Below are 22808 nucleotides of genomic sequence, written 5' to 3'. Positions count from 1 at the left end.
CTCTCTCTCTCTCTCTCTCTCTCTCTCTCTCTCTCTCTCTCTCTATATATATATATATATATATATATATATATATATATATATATATATATATATATATATATATATATATATATATATATATATATATATATATATATATATATATAATCATTCTTCATCTTATGTTTTTTTTTTTTGCATTCACAAAAGTTTGATAACCATGGAACCAGAAATCACGCTTTCTGGGACAGGAAACATGTGCGCTCAAGGTTTTTCAAGTCTGGCCCTCGAGAAACCCTATCAAGCCTATCATGTTTGTTTGTTTTTTTTAAATCGTTATTCAAATGATCATCACATCAGAAAGCTTTACAGAAGCCAGATAATGACAGTGATCATTTGAATCAGCTTTGATGGAGCCTTGGAAGAGTGTTACAAAACAGGCTGGATGGGGGCTCTCGAGAACTAGACTTTGATCCCCTGCAAGACATGAATTATTTCCACTAAGCAGATGCTTAGTACATACTTATTATTATACCTATTATTATTCAAGCAATACCTATAGAATGTGACTATCGTCCGCACACTCTTTCCCTGATTACACTCTTTACCCTGTGCGGTTTTCTTTAAAAAATAAACTATTTTTCGTGCAAGTTTTTTTTTTTTTTTGCATTTCCCATACACTTAAGAAATGTTTATTGTTCGTGACAAAATTAGTGAGGTCAAAGAAATAAATGTGTACCACTGACTAGCAATCTGCAGAAGATAATCAAACCAAGAAGAAAAAAATCAAATGACATTTATTATTGATGCACTGTTTCTTCTTTCTGATAAGCAAATGGTCTGTTTTTCTTCTTTCTCTCAGTCTAAAGAAACTTTACAATATAAAGAAACATACAAAGAACATCTTTATTACCTACACAAGACATCTACGTCCCTAAGACAAGATTCCCAACTATCCTAGCATGAAATACAAAGCAAACCAGAAGACAGACTGCTTCATATTGAACACTGTAGGAGAATCCTTTGCCCACCCCTCCCTCGATATTCCCAAGCCCCGCCCCCTCCCACACTCAACATGACCAGCAGATCTTACTCCTAATGGTACAGTATTATACATCACAATAGAAGTACAGAGATGATCCATATACACAGAGGACTGAGAGTGTCTATACAGGACTCAATAGCAAAGGACACCACTTTTCTTTTTATACCCTCATGGTCATTTAAAAACAAATTTCTCTTGAATGTTTTCACTGGCTAAAAAAAAATCCTTCATATTAAAAACTGACATGAGGTCAGGTTTTAACTCCTAGTCATCTCCATGCCCTTGAACAACTTTTTTTTCGTGGACATTCAGCCACATGTGAGCCAAATAATCAATGGGTGTCCTTTCTCTATGAAGAAAACAAAAAAAAATATGGACAGTTTCATTAATAATTTACTCTCAGCTCTACCTATTGGTAGTAACTGACATATCAAAACATGTCCATGATATCAAAATGCATTGTACAGTATTTACAAAAACAAACAGGAAAAACAATAATAATAATAATAATAATAATAATAATAATAATAATAAGGGGGTGGATGTTACTCGAGGGAAGAAAGGAAGGTGAGCGTTGTTATGTTACCGGCGAGTGCCTCCCCCACTGGCTTCCTCTGAGAATAATCTTGGAGATTATCACCCAGTACATACGATTATAATATCATTTTTATCCCTTCAAAATTGGGCCGAATATACAGGAAAAATCATGTTACATAGTAGATTCTGTGGATTATTCTTATAGGTTAATACATCAAAAAAAGGAAAAAAAAACAAAACTATCACTTGTTGTTTTTTATCACCTTTCCAATAGGCTGGATGAATTATCCTCTATAGCCAACATACTGTATGAAGAGTTAAGGCCACTCTATGGGGAAGAAACATGAGGGAAAAAAGTTGCAAGAAATAATATTACAAGAAAAAAGTTGCAATTTAGAAGAAAAAAGTTATTTCGTTTTACAGAGGTGAGAAAATTTGGGACAGGAGTGATCTCACGATGAAAATAGTTTTGATATTTTTAAAATGGAAAGATGTATTAGGAATGAAATGGTTTTTTACTTTATGAGAATCAAATCATAATGATCATAATGAAAGATTTTGAGCAGTGAGAAAAAAGTTGTAATATTGTTTTTATCACTGGCTAGTGGTCATTGAAAATTTCCGATTCTCAAAGGGGAGTTCCATTTTAAGTCTGGTTAAAGTATGTATAATTTTTTTGAAGATGAAAAATAATGTTGCTGTAAAACATTCAGAACAAGGTTTTATTTTTAAATGAAAAGAAGAAAAACTGAACGTTCTGCTCAAGTGTATATTCTTAAGCTCCTCAAGAATTAACAGGTTAATGCTTGTAGGATGTCATCCTCATAGTATTATGACTATTCTTGTATAATAATAGTTATAATCATAATATTTAAAAAAAAATTCTAACTTTGTAATTTCAATTTGATACAATTCCATTGCAGTGTGGCGATAATACTCCTTCTTAGCAATGCGCTAAATCATAATTGACCTCCAGCCCAAACAGCCACAATTGAACACCAAAACCTCTTTCAGGGTGTAGAAAACACATTTCAAGGAGTTGTAGGCACAATTGTATGCATCAAAGAATTAAAACCAACAACCGGGGTTAAATATTTACACATTACAGTAGATCCAATCTGTTGGCACATGAATGGCTCAACTTTTACTGATTTACAAGTGTGCTGTATTCCATCAGACCAGGAAAACAAAAACTTAGGTCAGGCCAGTTGTTACCTATGAACTTGGCAGAAATCAGGATGTAGCTTGATGTTACAGTGCATATATTCAATTTTCGCCCCCTGCCCAAATGCCAGTTTTTTGTGATGTAAAAAGAGGCTAAGACGATTTAAAAATGTACTCCACGTGACATGAATCCTGTTCATGTCAAAACATTATTGTTTGTTCATCATTTCAAAGGGGACGTCAAATTAAACACTTGATGTAATATGTTTGCACAAGTGTGCACACCCACTTGCAAGAGATTTGGCTCTATTCAGAATTCAGCAGTTATGTTCACATTCATGTAAAATGTGAGCAGATACACACTTACCACCATTTAAATTGCCTCTGATTATCCCCAAATAAAATTCAGATGCTTCAAAAGGCGTTTTATATCAACGGTATACCATGTATGTCTGCATAATATATGTACATGTACGTCTAGAGACACCAATCTTTGAAAACAACCAAAATAAAACAAATACCGACCTCGTGATTTTTTTACTTTTCAACTGAAACCATTTGAGCTCCAAGTCGGCTCGTTCTCAATTTTCCGGCAATTCTTGAACGCAGCAAAACCAGCCAAGATTTCAAATGGGATTTGCCGAGAGATTTTTTGTTTTTAAATGTTGCAGATTTTCGGGAGCCTGTGCTTATTATTTCCACCATTGTTGAGCTTTACTTGAATGGTGGGTGGGTGAGTGTGTGGGGAGGCGTTTTTTTTTTTTTTTTTTTTTTTTTTGGGCGTGGGGGCTGCTCCAAGGCTCATGACGAAGACAGATTGGGGGGGGTCTCAGCAAGCGAGGAAGAAAGTCTCATGTTCGTACACCCATTTTACAGACGTTGGGATGGGGGCCCTTCAGGGGGGTCCTGTTGTCCATGGGCATCCCAAGGGGCTGTGCGCCGATCCACACCGATGAGGGAGGAAAAAGGAAAGGGGGGGGGGGGGGGGGGGGCAAGACGCACCATGGGTGAGGGGGAGGGTTAAAGGGAGATGAAAAAGTAAAATAAAAGATAAAATAAAAATTAAAAAAAAAAAAAATCACACACTCATCGTCATGTTGGGTGAATACTGTAAAAAGAGAGAAAAAAAGAGGGAAGGGAGAGAAAAGATAAGCCCATACTCTTATTCAATTCAGTCAAGCCCCCATTTTATAGCAGCATGTCATGTAATATCATATGAGTAAACCAGCAGCAAGCAAATACAGAAGTAAGAAGGGTAGTGCAGCCCACAGAAGAATGTTAAAGAACTTAAGTTGGCAGTGACAGATTGTAATGCATCATCATCAAAACCATCATCATCATCATTATAAGTCATTTTGTAAGATGATGATATTTTGCAAGCACACTTGTCTTTTCATGCGTGTGTTTGGTTGCACATGCCATGTTGTCGTGAGGGTAAACCACAAAGAAAAGTACTGATCACACACACTTAATACCATACGTCCACCAGGGCTGTTCCTAACATTTAAGGCACAGGTGTCAAACTCAAGCCCCGGGGCCACATCATTTTATGCGGCCCGCAAAATGCTGATTTGACTTCAAGCTTCTGACTAAAATACCAGACTTGCAAGTTGTCATTAACGTTAACATTTTGTGTGTGTGGTGGGTGGGGGGGCGCAAGCATTGTTTTTCTTCCGAAACTCTCTTTTAAACAGTTTTTGCCGGCTTCTGAGTGTGTGACGAGCACAATTAAACTTTATTTGAATTCACAGCCCTGATTTAAGGGGTTGGAAGGATGTACTGTAGGTACCATGACCATTGTATTACACTGAGTTGATTTCTTACAGGACGACTGATGAAAATTTGAATCTTTACTAAGCATTGAAAATGAACATCCAGATCTTGATTATTTTTCCCGTGAAGAAGGCAGCTCCATGTCATTATTCTAGAATTTGAATTATCTCTTAATATTCTTTTTAGCATCATTAAGCAAAAATGGCTTTCTTGGTTTGAACCAAACCCTTTGAATTAAAAAAAAAAGGCAACAACATGTCATTATGCAAGACTATGAATTTTCTCTTAACTTTATTTTTAGCAAGACGAAACAAAAATGGCTGACTTGATTTAAACCAAACCCGTTAAATTTGAGTCAGGCTTGAATACTACTGTGCTGGCCTTGGTGGAGGTAGTTGAATATGTACTGTTACTCACACTTTCACTTTGGAATGGGTTTAAAAAGTTGCCTGCCATCTCGCCGTCATCCCGCGGAGTGCCAGGAGGATTGTTCATGCCTGCCATGTTGTTGGGAGAATTCTACGGCACAACCACACAACAAAGTAGATTGCTTATTATTGAGCACACACGGGCGTTGCACACATTTTTCAATTTGCTGCTCCACAATGACATAAACAGCGTGACGTCGACTTGTCGCTAATCACATGTTTGCCGGCAGCAACAGATGACTTCAAATGGTTTCTATTTCTAAACGTGAAGCTTTGAAACAGGACAGAAAACATAGAAAAGAAGAAGAAGTCGAAATAGCTTGGCAATATCTATGTCACCTTTTTAAAGCCCTGTTTTTATAATAAAGGATGCAAGTAGCAGCTAAATGGGTATGGGTTCATCTCATTCCAATACGGCTGGATCTGGTGGAATTTAGCTTCACCCATATATACATATATATATATATATATATATATATATATATATATATATATATATATATATATATATATATATATATATATATATATATATATATATATATATTTTTTTTTTTTTTTTTTTATCAAAGCGTTGCCTTACCTTTGGCAACCCGTCCATGTCACCAGAACCTGTGAACACACAACAGAAATGCAAGCTCAGGAGTGGTCCACATTGTGACTGACGCACCCATTTCAAGCAGCCTAATGGATTTGAATGATGCTGTGAATATTAGATACATGAACAACTATCTGCATCATCAACTAATCTGATCTTGTTTTAATCACAGCTAAATAAGGGAAGGGAGCACTTCCTCAGTCGGCCTCTAGAAGGCGCCATCTGACTTTCAGTGAAGACGGATGCAACGTGACATCGATGCTTACCTAGCGAGCCATTCATATGGTGTTGCTCCATAGCACCCATGCCACCCATGGGCCCGTCTGGCCCCGGCCCCATTGGGAACTGCAAGGACAAATGAGAAGATTCACAAACAAAAATATTTTTTTTATTGGAGAATATTTTTTCCCATGCTACTCACATTAGGTCTGTTCCCACCAGGCCCTATGGGGTTCATCATTGTGTAGATGTTTTCACTTGAGTTTGTTGAATCTATAATGAAAAACCAGAATATTAGAATAATTGCACATTTTGTGTGAGGTTTATAAAAAGTAGTGTATACATCACACCAAAATGCAAAAGAAACACAAAAGTTTAACAATAAAGTATAAATTGTGCACTAAACAGTAACAATCGGACAAGAAAAAAAGGCGGGAATACAACTATATTAAATGGGAACATAATAGTGCTGTGTCTTAAAAGTGTATTGCGATATATTGCAATACAGTATTGCGATGTATTGGGCAATTTTTTTTAAAATATATAGCATATACAGTATATTAAAAATGACAGAAAAAAACTGAAGGAAATTATCAGAATAGACAAATTCTATTTATTCTTTTTTCAGAAATCACACATCATTGACATCTATGAGCACACATTAAACATTCTTGCATGTCCACATTCTTTGATTTCAAGTACGTGTTTATGTCCCCAGCAGTTGAGAAAACTATTTCAGATGGCACTGATGTGGCACCAATACACAAGTAGCACTTGTATATATATACATCAGACACACCATGTATAAAGTGGTGGTTCTGAAGGTTCTTCGAGGTTCTGAAGCCAATCCTTTGAGATTTTGGCTGTGTGTTACGGGTCGTTGTGCTGCTGAAAAATGGACCATCGCCGCAATTTGAGGTCAAGAGCGTTCTGGAGCAGTTTTCATCCAGAATATCTCTGTATATTGCTGTATTCATTTTCCCTTCTATCTTGACGATTCTGCCAGTTCCTGCTGCTGAAAAATATCCTCCTTACATGATGCTGACCCCACCATGCTTCACTGTTGCGATGGTATTGGCCTGATGATGAGCGGTGCCTGTTTTCCTCCAAACATGCCACCTGGCAATCATGCCAAAGAGTCTATCCTTTGTCTCATCAGATCAGAGAATTTAGGTTTTTCATGGTCACAGAGTCATTCAGGTGCCTTTTTGGCCAATTCCAGAAGGGTTGCTTTGTTTCTCTTTTCTAAGGAGTCGCTTTCATTTTTACACTATATCATACAAGCCTGATTGGTGGATTGCTGCAGAGATGGTAGTCCTTCTGGAAGGGTTTCCTCTCTCCACAGAGAACACTGGCGCTCTGACAGAGTGACCATCAGGTCCTTGGTTACCAACCTGACTAAGGCCCTTCTCCCCCGATTGCTCAGTTAAGATAACCAGCCAGATCTAGTGAGAGTTCTAGTGGTTCCAAACATCTTTCATCTATGAATAATGGAGGCCACTGTGCAGAAGCAAAATGTTTTTTGTACTCTTCTCCAGATTTGTGCCTCAAGACAATCCTGTCTCACAGGTCTACAGATAAATTCCTTTGACTTTAAGCGTGGTGTTTGAGCTCTGACATGCAGAGTCAACCGTGAATGTGATTGCAAATGGTTATTCGACTTTGCGTGTCCTGCAATTGGTTGGAAACGAGTTTAGGGTGTACCCCAGCTATATATTGCAAAATGGTCAAAATATAGTTAGTTTTTCTAAATTTAAATGGACCATCTGATCTTCATTGAGCCGATACTATATCCATTCCTGCACTGAATTAAGTATCTGTGTATAGAAAGGGGAAATTTATATCTCTCACCTCCTGGACTGGGCATGATGGGAGTTCCTGGTGGGCCTCCTCCCCCTGGGGGGCCCTGAAGAGTAAAACAAGAAAATAAAAGTGTAAAGTTAGCGACTAGGAGTGTCAGCATGCCTCCGCTTACAAATCACAGCAGAAGTGACGGATCACTTCATGGTTTCTCTTTCTCTGTCTGTCTCTTTCTCTTTCTCTCTCTCTCTTTCTCTGTCTCTTGCTCTCTTACTCTATCTCTCTCACACACACACACACACACACACACACACACACACACACACACACACACACACACACACACACACATAAGACGATGTCACTGAGACACTCACCACGTAGTTGCCCGGAGATGAAGACGAATAAGCTATCTGTGGAGAAACGACAGGGTGCCATGTCAAACATGCTTAGATGTCAGCGCAAATAAAGATGTGAGGGGGGAGTTTCACTCACCGAGTTGTTGTTGGGGTTTGGCCATGGACCTCTCCCGCCAGGACCCCTGAAGGGAAAAATACATGCTCGCTATTATACCTCACAATGGACGCCAACAAGGAAACGGCATATTTCAAATACACTCATGCTGTGTTTTGATTGACATTCCCGGGGAGTTATAGTAGTTATTGTAAAAGACTTGAGGTGTTTTTAGAAAGTGGACAATATGGTTATCCACTACACCTGTCTTAACTCACTTTCCTACATGGTTTTACATGATACAATGGACGACCCTATATTTATCCTACTAATATACTTATTAAGAAGCTTTCAATCAATACACAGTGCATTAGAAGCGCAGGGATTTTTCTTTTTGACGACTTCTTTAACACCCTCTCAATTTAGTAGTAGAACTATTTGTGAATGCTACCTCAACTTTTGCGATAAAAATCTGAAATAATTAAAACTGCATATTAAAGATATTTTAATGCCACAACTAATTTGTCTAGTTAGTGAATTTTGTTCAAACTAAAAAGTAAAGTGTTTAAAATACATGAACTTTGTGGTGGGTGGGCGTCACACAGTAGGGAGTTTGAATTGTGTTTCTAATGTGCAGTGAGCGGACTACTAACATGTTCATGCCAGGCATCCCTGGCCCCATGGAGTTTGGAGGAGGCCTCATTCCTCCACCGTAATTCTGCAAAAAACAGGAAAAGAAAAACAGTGAAGTTCAGCAGGCAACACTTCTGCAGTAAAATGTCCTAGTTCTACCTGCAGTATGTCGTAACTGAAGATTTTCAGAAAATAAGAAGAGTTTCTGCGATTTAACTTTTACAAACTACTATGATCCTGAGATTTCGATGACAATGAGAATTTGATTTGATGACGCACAAATGTCGAAGAAAAATGAAAAGTATCATGGGTAAAGATTTCTGTTACAGTAAGTATTTTCTAGTAAGGAATCCTATTGGCGTTGTCCAATCTTTCCTTATAAGGGAATTTCCTTATGGTGGAAACAGCGGTGCATGTCCTTCGTGAACGTTCAAGTATGTTATCAAAATCCAGTACATGTGTAACACGAGCAATGTAACGCAAAAATGTCTTGTCCAAAACGGTCAATGTCCAACGGGAATTTCCTGTGTGCGGCGAAAACGGTCCTCCGAATAGGTTTCGCGTTCCGGATACCGAAAGTTGCGTTGCAGGGAGTCGATCCTTAATGTAATACGATCTTAGTAAATTTAAGGCTTTTTTTTTTTTTTTCCCCCGGGTTTGGGAATTTCCGTTTGACAGAGGTCCGTAGTCCGTAGTTGGGAATACTTACTGTATACGGTTTGTGGTATTGTCTTCCCTCTTGTAATGGTATGGTATGCTCCAGGAGCGGAGGGAAGACATATTACTCTAAAGTCTCGTTGGTGCGAGTGATAGTCTCTCGTGTCTTTTTATTACACACTAACAACTTTCGCCTTTCGTATCCTGAATTTGCTTTCATAACAAGAGACAAAATTTTTCCGGAGAGGCTTTTTGTAACCTGAATTTTTCGCAGCCAGAGACATTCTTTAAGATGAGGTGGCACTGTATTCATTTTTTTTTCTGTACATGTGTGTTATGGGAGCACATGACCCAACAACCAGTAGGCATTTATGATTGTCATCATTTCGCGGAGGGCCATGTGGTACAATTGTCAATAGAAGATTGGATTTGCCTAAAATTACAAATGAAAGGTTGTACACAATTGAGGCCAAAGGGGAGCCCGAATCTGTCTTACATAAATGAACGTGGCATGGATGAATTTATACATTACATTCATGCTGTATAAAGACTTCTTTGATAGGTCGTCATGAGAGGGCGTGCGGGAGGCACACACTTGAGAGGTGCGGTTTCAGCCAATGAGATGTTTCACTTCCTAGTCAGAAATTTCGCTCCCCCAAAAAATACTCATATTTCATAAAAAAATTAAACGTCCAATACACCAAAGGTTAAGATTTAAGCACTTATATGCATATATTTAACTGAGACTTTTAAAATACCATGGAAAGAGTACTTTAAACCAGTACAGAGTTGTAGTTTTCAAAAATGTTGGATGGCGATATTCACACTCAAGGATTTTAGAGGTTCTACAGTGCATGTGTACTATATTGTTTGTGCTTTGCATATGTATATATGCATGTGTGCTGCGAGTGAGGCTCCACTCCGAGGAGGAGTTTTGTTCAGCAGACGATTACACTTGTCGAGCAGATGCCACACCAGCTGCCGGTGCGCTCCATGCCAAGGGTGGCATCGTAGTAAATAGGGCCCACAGTGTAGGTGGGAGGGGGTCACCGGGCGCCTCTGTGCATGCGTCTTTTATATGCGTTTTCATGTGTGTGTGTGTGTGTGGCACAATCAAGCAGCTGTCCAGTCATTGTCATTTAAAAGGACACAGGACAAAACAGCAACAGCCAAGAGTGTAAAAAGGAAAGTGTGTCACATTGGCACAACTTTTGGTGAATGTGTTGGCAAGCATGTGATATTCCTCCCAAAGTGGGAGTCGGCGGGGGGAGCATGTAGAGTGGGCAGATTCCAGCGAGGAGCCAAGCTCACATTAAAAAGTTGTCAAGTTGGCAACAGAATGTAATAGTCTGCTCCGCAGTGAGTGAATTTGCTCCCGCTATGCAAATTGGAAGCATCAACGGTACAGCCATAGTCAAGACAGGCTTACACTGTTGTTTGGCATTACATATCTTTATAAGATTAAGATACAGCGTGTCCTAAGTTTATGCGTTGCCATGGTGAAGGAACTAAATTGAGGATCCCCTGTAGATAGATATTGACAGGAGAAGTGGGTGGACGGCGTACCCCCGCGTACCACGCCCACTGCACCCCTGATACTACGTCCATCCGCCATAAACGTAAGCATTACTTGACTTGTTATTAAAGTATGAAAAGACAAGATATTAAGATCCCCGATTTAGGACAGTCCCTCTGTGAAGTTTTGTGTTTACAAATATTATATTCATAAATATTACATGCAATTAATTGATTCGGATAGAGGCGTAACGACGTTTTCACGCAGCATAAGAAGGAACAGTACTTACTGCTTCTTATCTGATTGTTTTATACTTAGCAGTTTAGAAGTGGATTTCATTTTGGTATGTACTATAATTACAAGTTTACAAACACGCCAGCAAAAGTTAGTGACAGAAAACAGTACATTTTCAATTCCAGACAAATTTTGGGTTACATTACCGTGTAGGAGAGAATAACTCACTCTAGATGGATATTGGTGTGTGGTCTTGACTACCATGTGGTTTTTACAACTATTTTTAACATTATAGGCTTAACATAGGCCCCTCAACGGTCAATAATTCATCCATTAAATTTAAAATAAATTGTCATTACGGTAAACTAATTTCTGAATTTCCCGTTGGTAACAAATGTGAATTTTGGGGGAAACATTGCTGAATAGGAGGAAAACTGTGAACGTTAGGAATGAGGAAACATAATACCTTGGGGAGCCGGAAATTTCAGGACATGTTAAACTTAATAGTTTGAATTGGTCAAGAACTGTCTAAGAATTCAAATGAAAAATATTTGACGGTAAAAAAGATATACTACGTAAATGGATTATTACATGATAATCACATAAATGTCACAATTCCTTGCAGTTACGGAAGAAAAGTGAGGGTCGAAAGACTAGATGCACACTACATATATGTCAAAAATGACGGCATTCCAGTAGGAATGAGATACAAGCTATCAGAGGTATTGGTGGTCTGTATTTTAATACAGTCCTGACATTCTAGGTTACAAGTAATATGCTGTGAACTAGTTTGCCCAGCAGCGTAAGAATATGCGGTCACACACAAGAAAAACCCTCGGTTACTGATGTAGTTGATATTTTTCATTTGACTGTTTTCATTTAAGCATTTATGGATAAAAATATTCATGGCTAATATGACTTTACTACTGCGTCAGGGTAAGTTAGTGATTTTGATTTTTGTGTAACAGAGAATCTTGTCATTCAATATTTTATACCTGTGGCCCCATGCCTCCCATTCCTCGAGGGGGATTCATTCTCATTGGACCGCCCATGTTTGGATGTCCTGTGCAGATCAAGAAACAGACCTTGAAAACCAACAACACTGATGTAAAAAGTGATTACATAGGGTTAGCCTAACCCTAACCCTAAAGCCTAACATTAACCCCAACCCTAACTCTAAGGAGCAGCCTGGTGTGGTGACTTTTCATTACACAATCACATATATGGAATAACAATCAATAATAGCCCATGTCCTTCAATCAACGCCTAATAGAATGCCCAGTCAATGTGTATGGCTACCTTGAGGTCTTGTGGGATCCAGGCTGTTTGGCAGAAGAGGTTGTGACCCAGGGATGCTCCCTGGCGGCTGGTTTGGCATGCGGAGTGCAGGTCTCGGCCCACCTGGGTACCGCGGCGACATAAATGGCTGCAAGAAAGATCAGAAACATGCTTTTTTGTTGTTGTTGTCTTTGTTATAATTACCAACAAAAAGGCTAATTTGTGGATAAAGGTAATGAAGGCAAAGAGTGTGGCCAATTCAAGTGTGAGTCAACAGGGGGAGCTGTTGTAATTCAGAACAATACACTGTCTGGAGTTCAACCACAGGTTCATTACATTGCTGAGCAAGAGAAGGTTTTTAGTAAGACCTCAGGTAAGGCAATACGATGAATTTAAAAAAAGACAGATGGAGGGGAGTTTGAATAAACATGCAACAATAACTTTGTGAGGAACAATGTAAGAGAAGAAGACAAGGTGGGCAGCATAAAAGAAAAATAGTGGAGGAGTATAAGTGATGGTCTACATTTTGTGCAGCTCAGTGCTTCTTATGTAACGCCATTGTTTGTTCATTGTCACAGAAGCATGGAGTATAATATATGAGAAAACATGCAACATTCACTCACTGACCACTTACTGTAAATGGTTCACCTGAGCTGTAGCGTAAACTCTACCTTTAGAAATGATTTAACAGCAGCCTTTTTGTTGTGTTATATGCTTTTTTAATAGGCAGCAGGGGTGTGGAAGTGAACTGCAGCAGAGCTGTTTCGACTATTGTGTCCATTTTACACAGCTCAAAAGGGAACTAATGCAACATTTTTGGTCAACTGTAAAATTACTTTTGAAGTAATGCATTTTCCCATTTTTAGTTTAGTTTATTCGAGTTTTTTTCAACGTATTTTAAAAAATACAGTAGTGTTGAGGCACTATTTTAACGCTATATTATTTTTAACACTATACTTGATACTATAGTTCTTGCTAGCATTCACTGGGCATTGTGCCGCTCCTTCTGGTGTGTGCGTGTGTGTGTGTGTGTGTGTGTGTGTGTCTGTCTGTCTGTGTGTAGGCCACCTGGGGGCAGTATAATAGTCATACTGCATATGTATAAGCATAGAGGCAGCCACAAGTTACTTCTCAATAAATTAGTCATTATTTGCTGTGGATGAAGAATAATGCCTGTGATCATTGCTCTATTTTCTGTCTAAAAGTGTCGCTCCAAGTTCTGCACAAATGTCCATTGCTTAACAAATACCATCGATGCTACTCGTTAGCCCATCTGTGGCATTTTTCATTGTTTGCCAGCCTCAAGATGTATTTGTGTAATTGTATTTGTTTCATGTTTGGTTTGACAGTAAACTTCAACCAGAAGTGGTGTTAGTGTGAAGACTTTTTTTTTTTCTCTGTTTAATCTGCCAATGTGATGCTTGTTACAGTATGAAATGAGTTGCCAGCACATGACATTCACATCTGAAAGTTTGGAGGTGACAGCATAATTGCAAACGCAGTCAACTTGTAGACATTAGAGCATGTTGAACAGCTGCAATTTCCTATGCAAGTACATTAGTGTAAAAAAAGGAAGTCTCTGTGGGTAGATACTATTGGTGTTCCACAGGGCTCTGTACTAGGTCCACAGATTTTTACATCACACACATAATACATATACACACTATGTCATGTCAAATAATAAGAAATACTTCATTGATTCATTGAAATACTTCAGGTTGATTTTGTGAAGACAGGCAGTTATGCAATGCCATCTTGACTTATACTACGGTTTTTCTCTTGTCTCTTCTCCTCCGTGACCAACTTGTGGTGGGTTTACGCGGCGTTGTCAGGCCATGTTGCAATATTAATGCTCCACTGATGGACTCCGGGACGACGAGTGCCTGGCCCAGATGCATCTCCGCCCCTTCAAGCCCAGCCCGCCACTGCTAAATTATTCATCCGGCACGCCGTCCTGAATGCTGCTTGTCCCAAGCCAGCGAGAGTGAGTGTGTGGATAAGGAAGTGTGTACGTGTGCCTATGCGTTTGTGTAGGTTACCTGTCCGTGAGGGCCCATCATGGGATTGCTGGGATTGTGTGGGGGAGGCTGCGTATGAGGGGAGGGCTGAGATCCTGGGGGACCCTGGAGACAAACACACATTGCCATGTCAATAAAGATTAAGAATAAATTCCATAAATTCCAGGTTTAACCTTTTTTTTGTTGTACAGTGGTTATAAAAAGTCTACACACCCCTGTTCAAATGCCATTTTTTTCTGATGTAAATAATGAGAGCAAGAAAACTCATTTGAAAACACTTTACATCAATGAAGAGACTTACACAAAACTTGTTTTTGAAAAAGGAAGTGAAAAACCCCCACTACTGAAATAAAATAGTTGTGAAAGTGTGCACACCCTCTCATGCTCGTGTGAAATGGGAGTCAGAGCATATGTGCTACTATTTAAAGTGGTCGTGGTTAACCCCAAATTAAGTTCAGATGTTCTTGTAAGCTTTTTCTGACACTTCATCTGTAGCAGGAGACTTAAGTTTTTGTGCTGACGATGACTCCTATTTTTAACTGTAAATAATTTCCACGTCTGGACAAAGAGAGCTTGCCGTATTTACAGTACTACTCAACAGTTGATAAAGAGACACAATTTAGAGCATCCAGGGTTGAGGCAGAGCATACTAGTGTTATCGTGTGTGTGTGGTTAATTTTGGAGGAAGTTATCTGTCACAAACAGTGTTGGGAGTAATGCATTACAAAAGCAATTACTGTATTGCATTACTTTTTGCGATGCGGTAGAGTAATGCATTACACACAAAAAAAAATAATATTTGACACAGTACAAATGAGAGTGACGCAATGCATTACAATGCATGTTTAACCCGAACGTGGTGTTTTTTCGCCCAAATTCCCCAAAAACACCACGAGATTGGAAAAGAAAAGCCTGGGGCAAAATGTTTACTTCCTGTTATTAGTATCAACTACAGCAGAGATGAGTGCGGAAGCAGCAGATGACAAGTTGAATACGGACAATACACAAGATGGACATACACCCATTACTTTCAGTTCATCACAGCTAAGGACAAGAAGAATAGAATAGTTAGGTGCATTTTGTGCGCGACAGCTGAAGAGCTGTCCACTTTGCCAAATAGCACCAGTAATTTGACAAAAAAAAAAAAGAGCAATGCCATAGTAACGTAAAGTAAGCAAAAAGAAAACTTTGGGCTCTCTCACAGAGGGATGACACCTCGAACACATGAGGTTAGGAGATTCGTTAGGAGTATGTTGTACATAGAAAAAATGCTGGCGCTCCACAGTTGACTCACCAGCATTTGGAAACCTTGTCAGCAAGCTCCCTGTCGCGACTAGCATTAATAACAAGGTAAGCTAATGCTAATTTTCACTGTACAATTGCTATTAAAATTAGCCCATAAATAGTTGTGATTGATGTGTATTAAGGTGAAACATACAAAAACTTATGTTAAACAGTACATTAAACACAAGAACAATGATTCAGGCTAGCTGCTAATGTTAGCCACACCGAAAACAATTATTTTTAAAACATCTGTCCCTAGTTTAGCCGAACCCAAACTGGGGTTGGGGATGATATGAGTATGGGTAATTCTGGTTCTGATTCGGGTCTTTCCATTCAATTACAGTTCGAAATGATTCTCAATTCCGACTCTTAAGTTAAGACTTAACTTATTCTCACTTCTCACTGATCCGCAGCAGTTACAATAGTAGCCGGCCGGACTGCTGGTCTGGGTGCAATCATTGACACCTCGAAAAGTGACTGCCACCACTGCAGGTCTGGCTTGGCGCTGTTGCTTTGTGCACATATTTGTTGTCATTCTTTGCCGAAGCCGCTCTTCGCAATGCTCCCACCTGCTACGAGCACGGCAGAGCTAGTCTCAACCCTATTTTCTTCTTTCTACTATCTCTTTCTTTACCTAGTTACTTTATAATTACTTATATTAAACGGCTTCAAGAAAGCACAAAATTGTAGAATTGAGCATAGATAATAAGAATCCCCTCCCACTGATTCCAGCATACAGGGATGATCAGTATTTTATCAAAATAAGTATTTAAACATCACACACTGTTATGAGGAGATCATCCTATTAGAGTTTTAACAGTGACTACCAAAAGGTGAAGTGGTCTTATTTGCTACCTCTGTCAAGGATTTTGCTATCAGGTGACAGTACAGATGTGTGTGCATGCATGTGTGTGTTTCAGTGTGTGCATGTGATTTGTTTAAGGCATTGTCTACACGTAACCGAGGTTCTTGCAAACTGGCAGTAAATGTTTTGCCCTATTTGCTATACATGGCTGGGTATTTTTTTTTTTCCCCCTAATCAAAACCGAATGTTTCAAAACCTCGGGCCAGAGGGGAGATTTGCCCAAGCCTCCGGTTTCGTGGTTGTATGTAACCAGCTTAAAACAGAAATGCAAAGACGCAGATACTGGTGACATCAGAGGCGGGCATTCTTTCTGATTGGACACATCAGAGGCATAAGTTTTTTCTAATTGGATAGAATTTGATGACACTACTGCCGCCTAGCGACTTGGCATGCTTGTAAGTGAATGAAACCGCAATGTGTCTGATTCGTATAGACGCAATATCTTTAAATAAACAAAGAACAACAATGAGGGGGAGACTATGCGGGTTTAAATAAGCCGTTTACATGTAGACAAGGCCCAAGTGTGTATGGTCTCCTTTCAGCTGTTGTGTTTTTGTGCATGCAGGCATGCTCCAACATGTGTGTATCTAACATCGCAACGAAAAGGCAAATGGATTATGGGATTACTTGCGATATAACCTGTGACAAACACACTGACTCTGTCTCACACACTCACATGCACACACACACACACACATGCTGTGTAGTTGTGCATGCAAATCAGAAAGAAAAACATGATATTGTCATTGAGGTAGAGGGACGATTGTGTTTCCTTATAATTTAACATTTGTGTTTTTTAGATACGTGCAGTGAGAAATTGACCTGGTTAACCCAAGATTCGTCCTTCCACAGTTATTATTCACTCAGCGAAACCTTTTTGAAGAATACCAATTACATGATTGACACCTTTTCAGCCTTGTTTCATAATGCAAAACCTGACTACATCAATGCTTCCATTTTTTATAGCATTGGTCCTCTTTAGGTTTGCAGGTGAGTGAGAGCCTATCTCAGTTGACTTTAGGGCAGGAGCAGGGGTACGCTTTTGACTGGCTGCTTGCCAATTGGAAAGTAAGTATAGACAAACAAGTACTGCCACACACATTCACACCTATGGATAATTTAGAGCCATGCTGTTCAATTATCCATCCAGCTGTCTTGGGGCAGTAGGCGGGGGACAACCTTGTCTGGTTGCCAGCCAATTGCAGGGCACACAGAGACAAACAACCATTCACATTCACAATCGCACCTAAGGGCATTTTAGAGTGTTCAATATGCCTTCCATGACCAGAGTGCCCGGAGAAGGCCCACGCGAGCACGGGGAGAACATGCAAACTCCACACAGGAAGGCTGGAGCAAGCAGGAATTGAAACAGGGTCCTACAAACTGTGAGGCAGACATGCTAGTCTGCCACCGTGCCGCGCAGTTCAACTAGAATTTCATAAAAATTTTTAAAAAAAAGGGAAAATGGAACAAAGTGAGGTTTATGTAGATACAGTGGTACCTCGGTACTCGACCGCCTCTATACTCGACCAAATCGGTGCTCGACCAAAAAATTCAAGTAGGTAATGCATCGGACCTCAAACAGATTTTCGGTTCTCGACTAGCCGAGCCGAGCCGAGCCGAGCCGACCCGAACGCGCTCCTCGGCCCTTCTCGGCCAGCGGGTAAGCGCCAGTTCAACTCAGACCGCCAGCGGAGTAAGACGTTTGTTCGAGTATTTCTTCCCGGATTTAAACTTTTTCGTGTTGCTCTAGCCCTTAATAATGGGTCCAAAGAAAGACAGTGATAAGGGGAAGGCAAAGAGGAAAACAATGAGGACCACTATTGAACCGAAGAAGGAAATTATAGCAAAATATGAACGCGGTGTACCTCGCGTCGCAGTTAGCTAGCGTCATCATGGAAGGAGTAACTCCCTCCCGTCCTCTCCACATCCATTCCTGTATGCCATCAACCACTCTCCAAAACATAAGTAAATTATACAAAATGGTTTATAATGCTTTATTTATCTTTATCTTTATCTTTATCATGTACTGCTTGTGCACATTTACTTGTGCACACATACTTTCCATTATTTCTTATGGGAAAATTGGTTTCGGTGTTCGAACAAATCGGTGCTCGACCACCACCTCAGAACGGATTATGGTCGAGTACCGAGGTACCACTGTAAATGCGAAATTTCCATGCTTCCATTAAAAACCTTCCCGTTGTCGAAATTTTACGCCATGTAGCAGGCATTGTCAAAAAAAAAGACAGCTCTCTAATCCAGCAATTATGATATATTCAAATAAGTTATGATCGAGACCACTTTTTTCAAGACTAAATCAGTTTGAGTACTCAACTCTTGAGTAGTCATTGATGTGATACCAAGTACAGATATGACTACTACATTTGATAGCCACCCCCCCAAAAAAAAACAGTTACAGATTATTTTAAAGACCAACCAGTTCTAAATTAGTATTATCTTTAAAATTTCATGACATCAGGGGTAATTTTCTGTTTTTCTAATTTGTTATTTCGAGTTCATAATTGTAAAACCGCAATGAATGTTTTTCCCCCATTCTCAAAACGTGTCACTTATAATTTTAGTTCTGTCTATCTGTCTAGCAGCACACTCCAGCACTGCCTGTGAGGCAATCTTGAGGTAACTTGAGCAGGATTATTTGCTCTGAGATTGTATGGCAAAGATGTACTGGTACCGTGTGCAAATTTGATTTTTCAAAGTGCACGAATTTCTTCTTTTTGCAACGAGCCATCGATTAACTTTTAAAAGTAACACGACGAAATTGTCCATTTTTGTCTCCTATATGTTTGTTTGCAAAGGTAGCAGACTTTAGCTTTCACAGAAAGTAACTGAGTTCATTTTAATTGTTCTCCTGCTAGCTGAAAACATATATATAGCTTGGTGACAAGATGACAACATGCTTTCAGAGCTGATGCGCTAGGGCTTAACATTTGAACAGACAAGGTAACTATGAACGCACTTGCCACAGACACTTCTAAGACATCGAGAATATATTTACTTAAGTTTTAAATTAGTAAACCTTATACACTAATCGTACAGTAACTGTAAGTTTAAGTGACTATAGTCACATGGAGAGCCACGGTTATATTAGCGGCACCCGTAAGTCTTCCGGGTGCCGCTAATATAACCGCTACTTCACTTTGGTAAAGCCTTTAGCAATCGTGACAACAATCACAGTGTACACTTGACCAATGAGAGAAGGAGTTGTAATCTACTCCCACTAGTTATGTAGCACAGCAGCGAGCAGTGCCGGTCTCAATCAGAAAACACACACGCTGTTGGGAGGAGGAAAGAGGCTTCACCGGGGCGTTAGAAATATCTTACGTAGATTTCTTTTGTAATAAATTGGAATTTCTCGTGCAAGCTCAAATTGTTATCATGTTTGGTCAGCTTAAAAGCTTCACTTTAATCAGACTTCCAGGTGCCGCTACTATGACCGCGGCTCTCTGTGATACAACAGCAAAATGGATAGGGAGAGATAACAGTACTGTAGTTACTGTATAATTTAAGATTTAAATACATTTATCTTCTGCAGTAGTATTTGTCTTAATTACCAGTATGTATAATATTAATTTTTTCACCTTTAAAAAATATTCAGGTACCACATGCACAGAAATTGTGTGCGTGTGTGTGTATTGGGGTGATGCTATACTCAGTATACTATACACAGGGGGCGTTGCAAAAATTAATTGAGAAGCACTGCACTAAAGGAATAAATGCAGGTGCTTCAGCTCACTTTCCCTGTTGACTTTCACGCGGTTATGAGAAGAGCGTGGTAAAGCCACTTATTAAGCAGAAAAACATCACGCAGCCGACCTGAAATCAATCCCATGTTATGAAAATGTTGGTTTAGTTGGACATGCGGCGTGGTCTGGATGTGTTGGCACAGTAGTGACTCGTCTGTGTGTGTGTGAGAGTGAGTGTGTTTTGGGGTGGTTAACACCTGCTATCCTGGCCCAGTCTGTCTCTCAGCAGGTTCACGCTGGGGCTAATGCAGCACGAGCTCCGTCTGACCTCAGAGGTTATTGTGGCTGTTGCCAAGCCAGCCATCCAGCCAGTGTGTGTGTGTGTGTGTGTGTGTGTGTGTGTGTGTGTGTCTAACAAGACACCCCTGCAGGGTCTGGCTGCACTGACCCAGATGCAGCTTCTTCTCTATATCCTCACATGGGCTAGTTTTCCTCACTTCGGAGGAAACCGCGTTGATATTTTCCTGCCTCATGCCTTCCTTCAACACTCCCCTTGAATAATTCACTGTATCATCTGAGGAGTGATTCTTTTCCTCAAATCACAGCTGAGCAGCATGCCTTGGGTGGATAATGTGATAAACATACACACATGCATGTTTTACAATCCTCATTATACAGGATTTTAGTGCATTCAAATGGATTATTTGCACCTACCGCTGATACTATGTCGGAAAATGAACATGCCGTAATTTTTGGACTACAAGCTAAAACTTTTTTCTTATTATTTGAGCCCTGCGGGTTATAATTCAGTGCAATTAATGCGCAGGGGTTTTAAAAAAAGTTTGTTTTTTTTGCTAGCCGGTCCATCACTAAAATGAATGTGTGTATCAGACACACTACTGTATATCTGCCATTTTGTGGAACAAGTATGAAAGCTGAAAAGATGTGGATGAAAGAGTTTTAAAAATATAGTATTAAAAAGAAAACAAGATAAAAATTACGCACACAATGAATAAGATCTTAGATAAACGTTTGTAATGTGTAATTTCATATACACACGGGCAATTAACTAAATCAATGCCAGGGGTGTATTTTCATGTTTTTTTTTGTTTTTTTTAATAGTACAGTCATTCAATCCCAGATAATTAAGTATGTCTGGACTCTTAAAATATATGTCATAGCCATTGAATGAGTTCACGTATAAAAAAGCGTCTAAACGTCCATACACCATTTTTCTGCATAAATACAAAGGACCCCTGTGTTACGGTGTCCATGGCTTATGTTTTTTGCACGTTACGATGTGGAATACTGAGTTTTTTCGTTCCCTCTTTAAGGTCTTTATCCAGCTGTACGATTAACATCAACAACTGTCATGACCTGTGGGGTTGGTTGTTTGTTGTTTTGCCTCCCTCTTTAGGCGTTTTTAGGTAATTGCTCTTATTTTCTGTTGGCGTCAAACTGCCTCCGATGCAACACGTCACTACAATACTGGTTTGCAAGTGGTCGGCGTTTCGACTCCGTAAGATACTGGTCTACTATTGGTGAGCGTGATGGGGTCACGAAGATGCTGGAGTGCTCTTGGTTGGCGCACGGGGTCACAAAGATGGCTGCCTAAAGACTTGATCTCGTGTACTTTCAACATCGTATTTATTATGCATTTTAGTGCTTAATTCAAACTTGAATTGGTTATCCATGAGTCCCAAGATTGCTCGTGATGTCAAACAGAGAAGTAAGAAGATGATTTATATGGAAAAGAAGCTGTAGATAATCAAGAAATACGAAGAAAACTGAGATAGCTTAGCCTAGGCTACCGTTACTAGGGAATATGGCTACAACAAGCGTCACTCAAAAGGTAAATAGATCTTTTATATATATTTTATTTATGATGGTATTTAATTGTATGCATGAATATTATATATACAGTAAGTTGCACTTACTATAATATTTTGACACCAATTTTTAAAATGTATATACTATTTTTATGTTTTTACCTGGGGTTTTACATGCAATAGCTAATTAACATAGGTTTGGATCGTCCGCCATACGGAGAATCCGCGTTACGATCCCAACCGCGGAACGCACTAATGCATTTATGATGTTTTTTTGCTCAATTTTTGTTGGTGAGACTTGTACACCAGTGGGGCTTGCAGCCTGAAAACTACTGTATTTTTGTAAAGAAATATTTTTACTTGACAGCCCCTTTGACCGAAGAAGTTAAAACACTTGCTACTAAAATACACCTAGCTTACGTAAGACGCCTAGAGTAAAGCAAAAATTGTTAGCCAATTCAATTAAGCTTACCAGCGTTTGTTCGAAAGATTTGTAATCCTTCCTCAGTTGGTTAAGTTACAAACAGCTGTCACTGTCCCCTTTTAAACATTTTTTTGAACATGCTTATTGAACACTCCTATGTGGTCAGGTAATTACTTCAACTGAGAGAGACTGGCTCAACACGCTGAGTGGCTAACACTTTTTTTAAGTTTAAGCAAACGGACAACTCTAGTCACATGACCTCAGTCACAGGCGGTCACAGATATTATAGTACACAAGACCTGATACTGCCATGCATATGTGTTGGTATTGTATAAGTATCAAAACACATACAAATATGTCAATA

At 39.4% G+C, this 22808-nt stretch overlaps 1 protein-coding gene across 2 annotated transcripts in view; it reads right to left on the bottom strand.

The window, feature by feature from the left end:
* Positions 1 to 761: 761 nt before the first annotated feature.
* Positions 762 to 22808, bottom strand: part of LOC148417398 (single-stranded DNA-binding protein 3-like) — a 122166-nt gene continuing 100119 nt past the window's right edge. Inside the window, exons 6-17 of one of the 2 annotated variants that reach the window (XM_088426126.1) lie at positions 14357 to 14440; positions 12339 to 12465; positions 12035 to 12102; positions 8653 to 8717; positions 8042 to 8087; positions 7924 to 7959; positions 7598 to 7652; positions 5949 to 6019; positions 5794 to 5872; positions 5513 to 5541; positions 4919 to 5020; positions 762 to 3836 (exon numbers count right to left, since the gene is read on the bottom strand). In XM_088426126.1, coding sequence (XP_088282252.1) covers positions 3807 to 3836; positions 4919 to 5020; positions 5513 to 5541; positions 5794 to 5872; positions 5949 to 6019; positions 7598 to 7652; positions 7924 to 7959; positions 8042 to 8087; positions 8653 to 8717; positions 12035 to 12102; positions 12339 to 12465; positions 14357 to 14440 — 792 coding nt within the window. In that variant the 3' untranslated portion in view covers positions 762 to 3806. The remainder of the gene's footprint in view (positions 3837 to 4918; positions 5021 to 5512; positions 5542 to 5793; positions 5873 to 5948; positions 6020 to 7597; positions 7653 to 7923; positions 7960 to 8041; positions 8088 to 8652; positions 8718 to 12034; positions 12103 to 12338; positions 12466 to 14356; positions 14441 to 22808) is intronic. The other variant, XM_088426125.1, reaches the window with a different exon arrangement.

The sequence above is a fragment of the Hippichthys cyanospilos genome, chromosome 10, assembly GCF_059441005.1.
Source record: "Hippichthys cyanospilos isolate Australia breed blue-spotted pipefish chromosome 10, RoL_Hcya_1.0, whole genome shotgun sequence".
Classification (NCBI taxonomy): Eukaryota; Metazoa; Chordata; class Actinopteri; order Syngnathiformes; family Syngnathidae; genus Hippichthys; species Hippichthys cyanospilos.
This window is presented reverse-complemented; position numbering and strand designations above follow the sequence as displayed.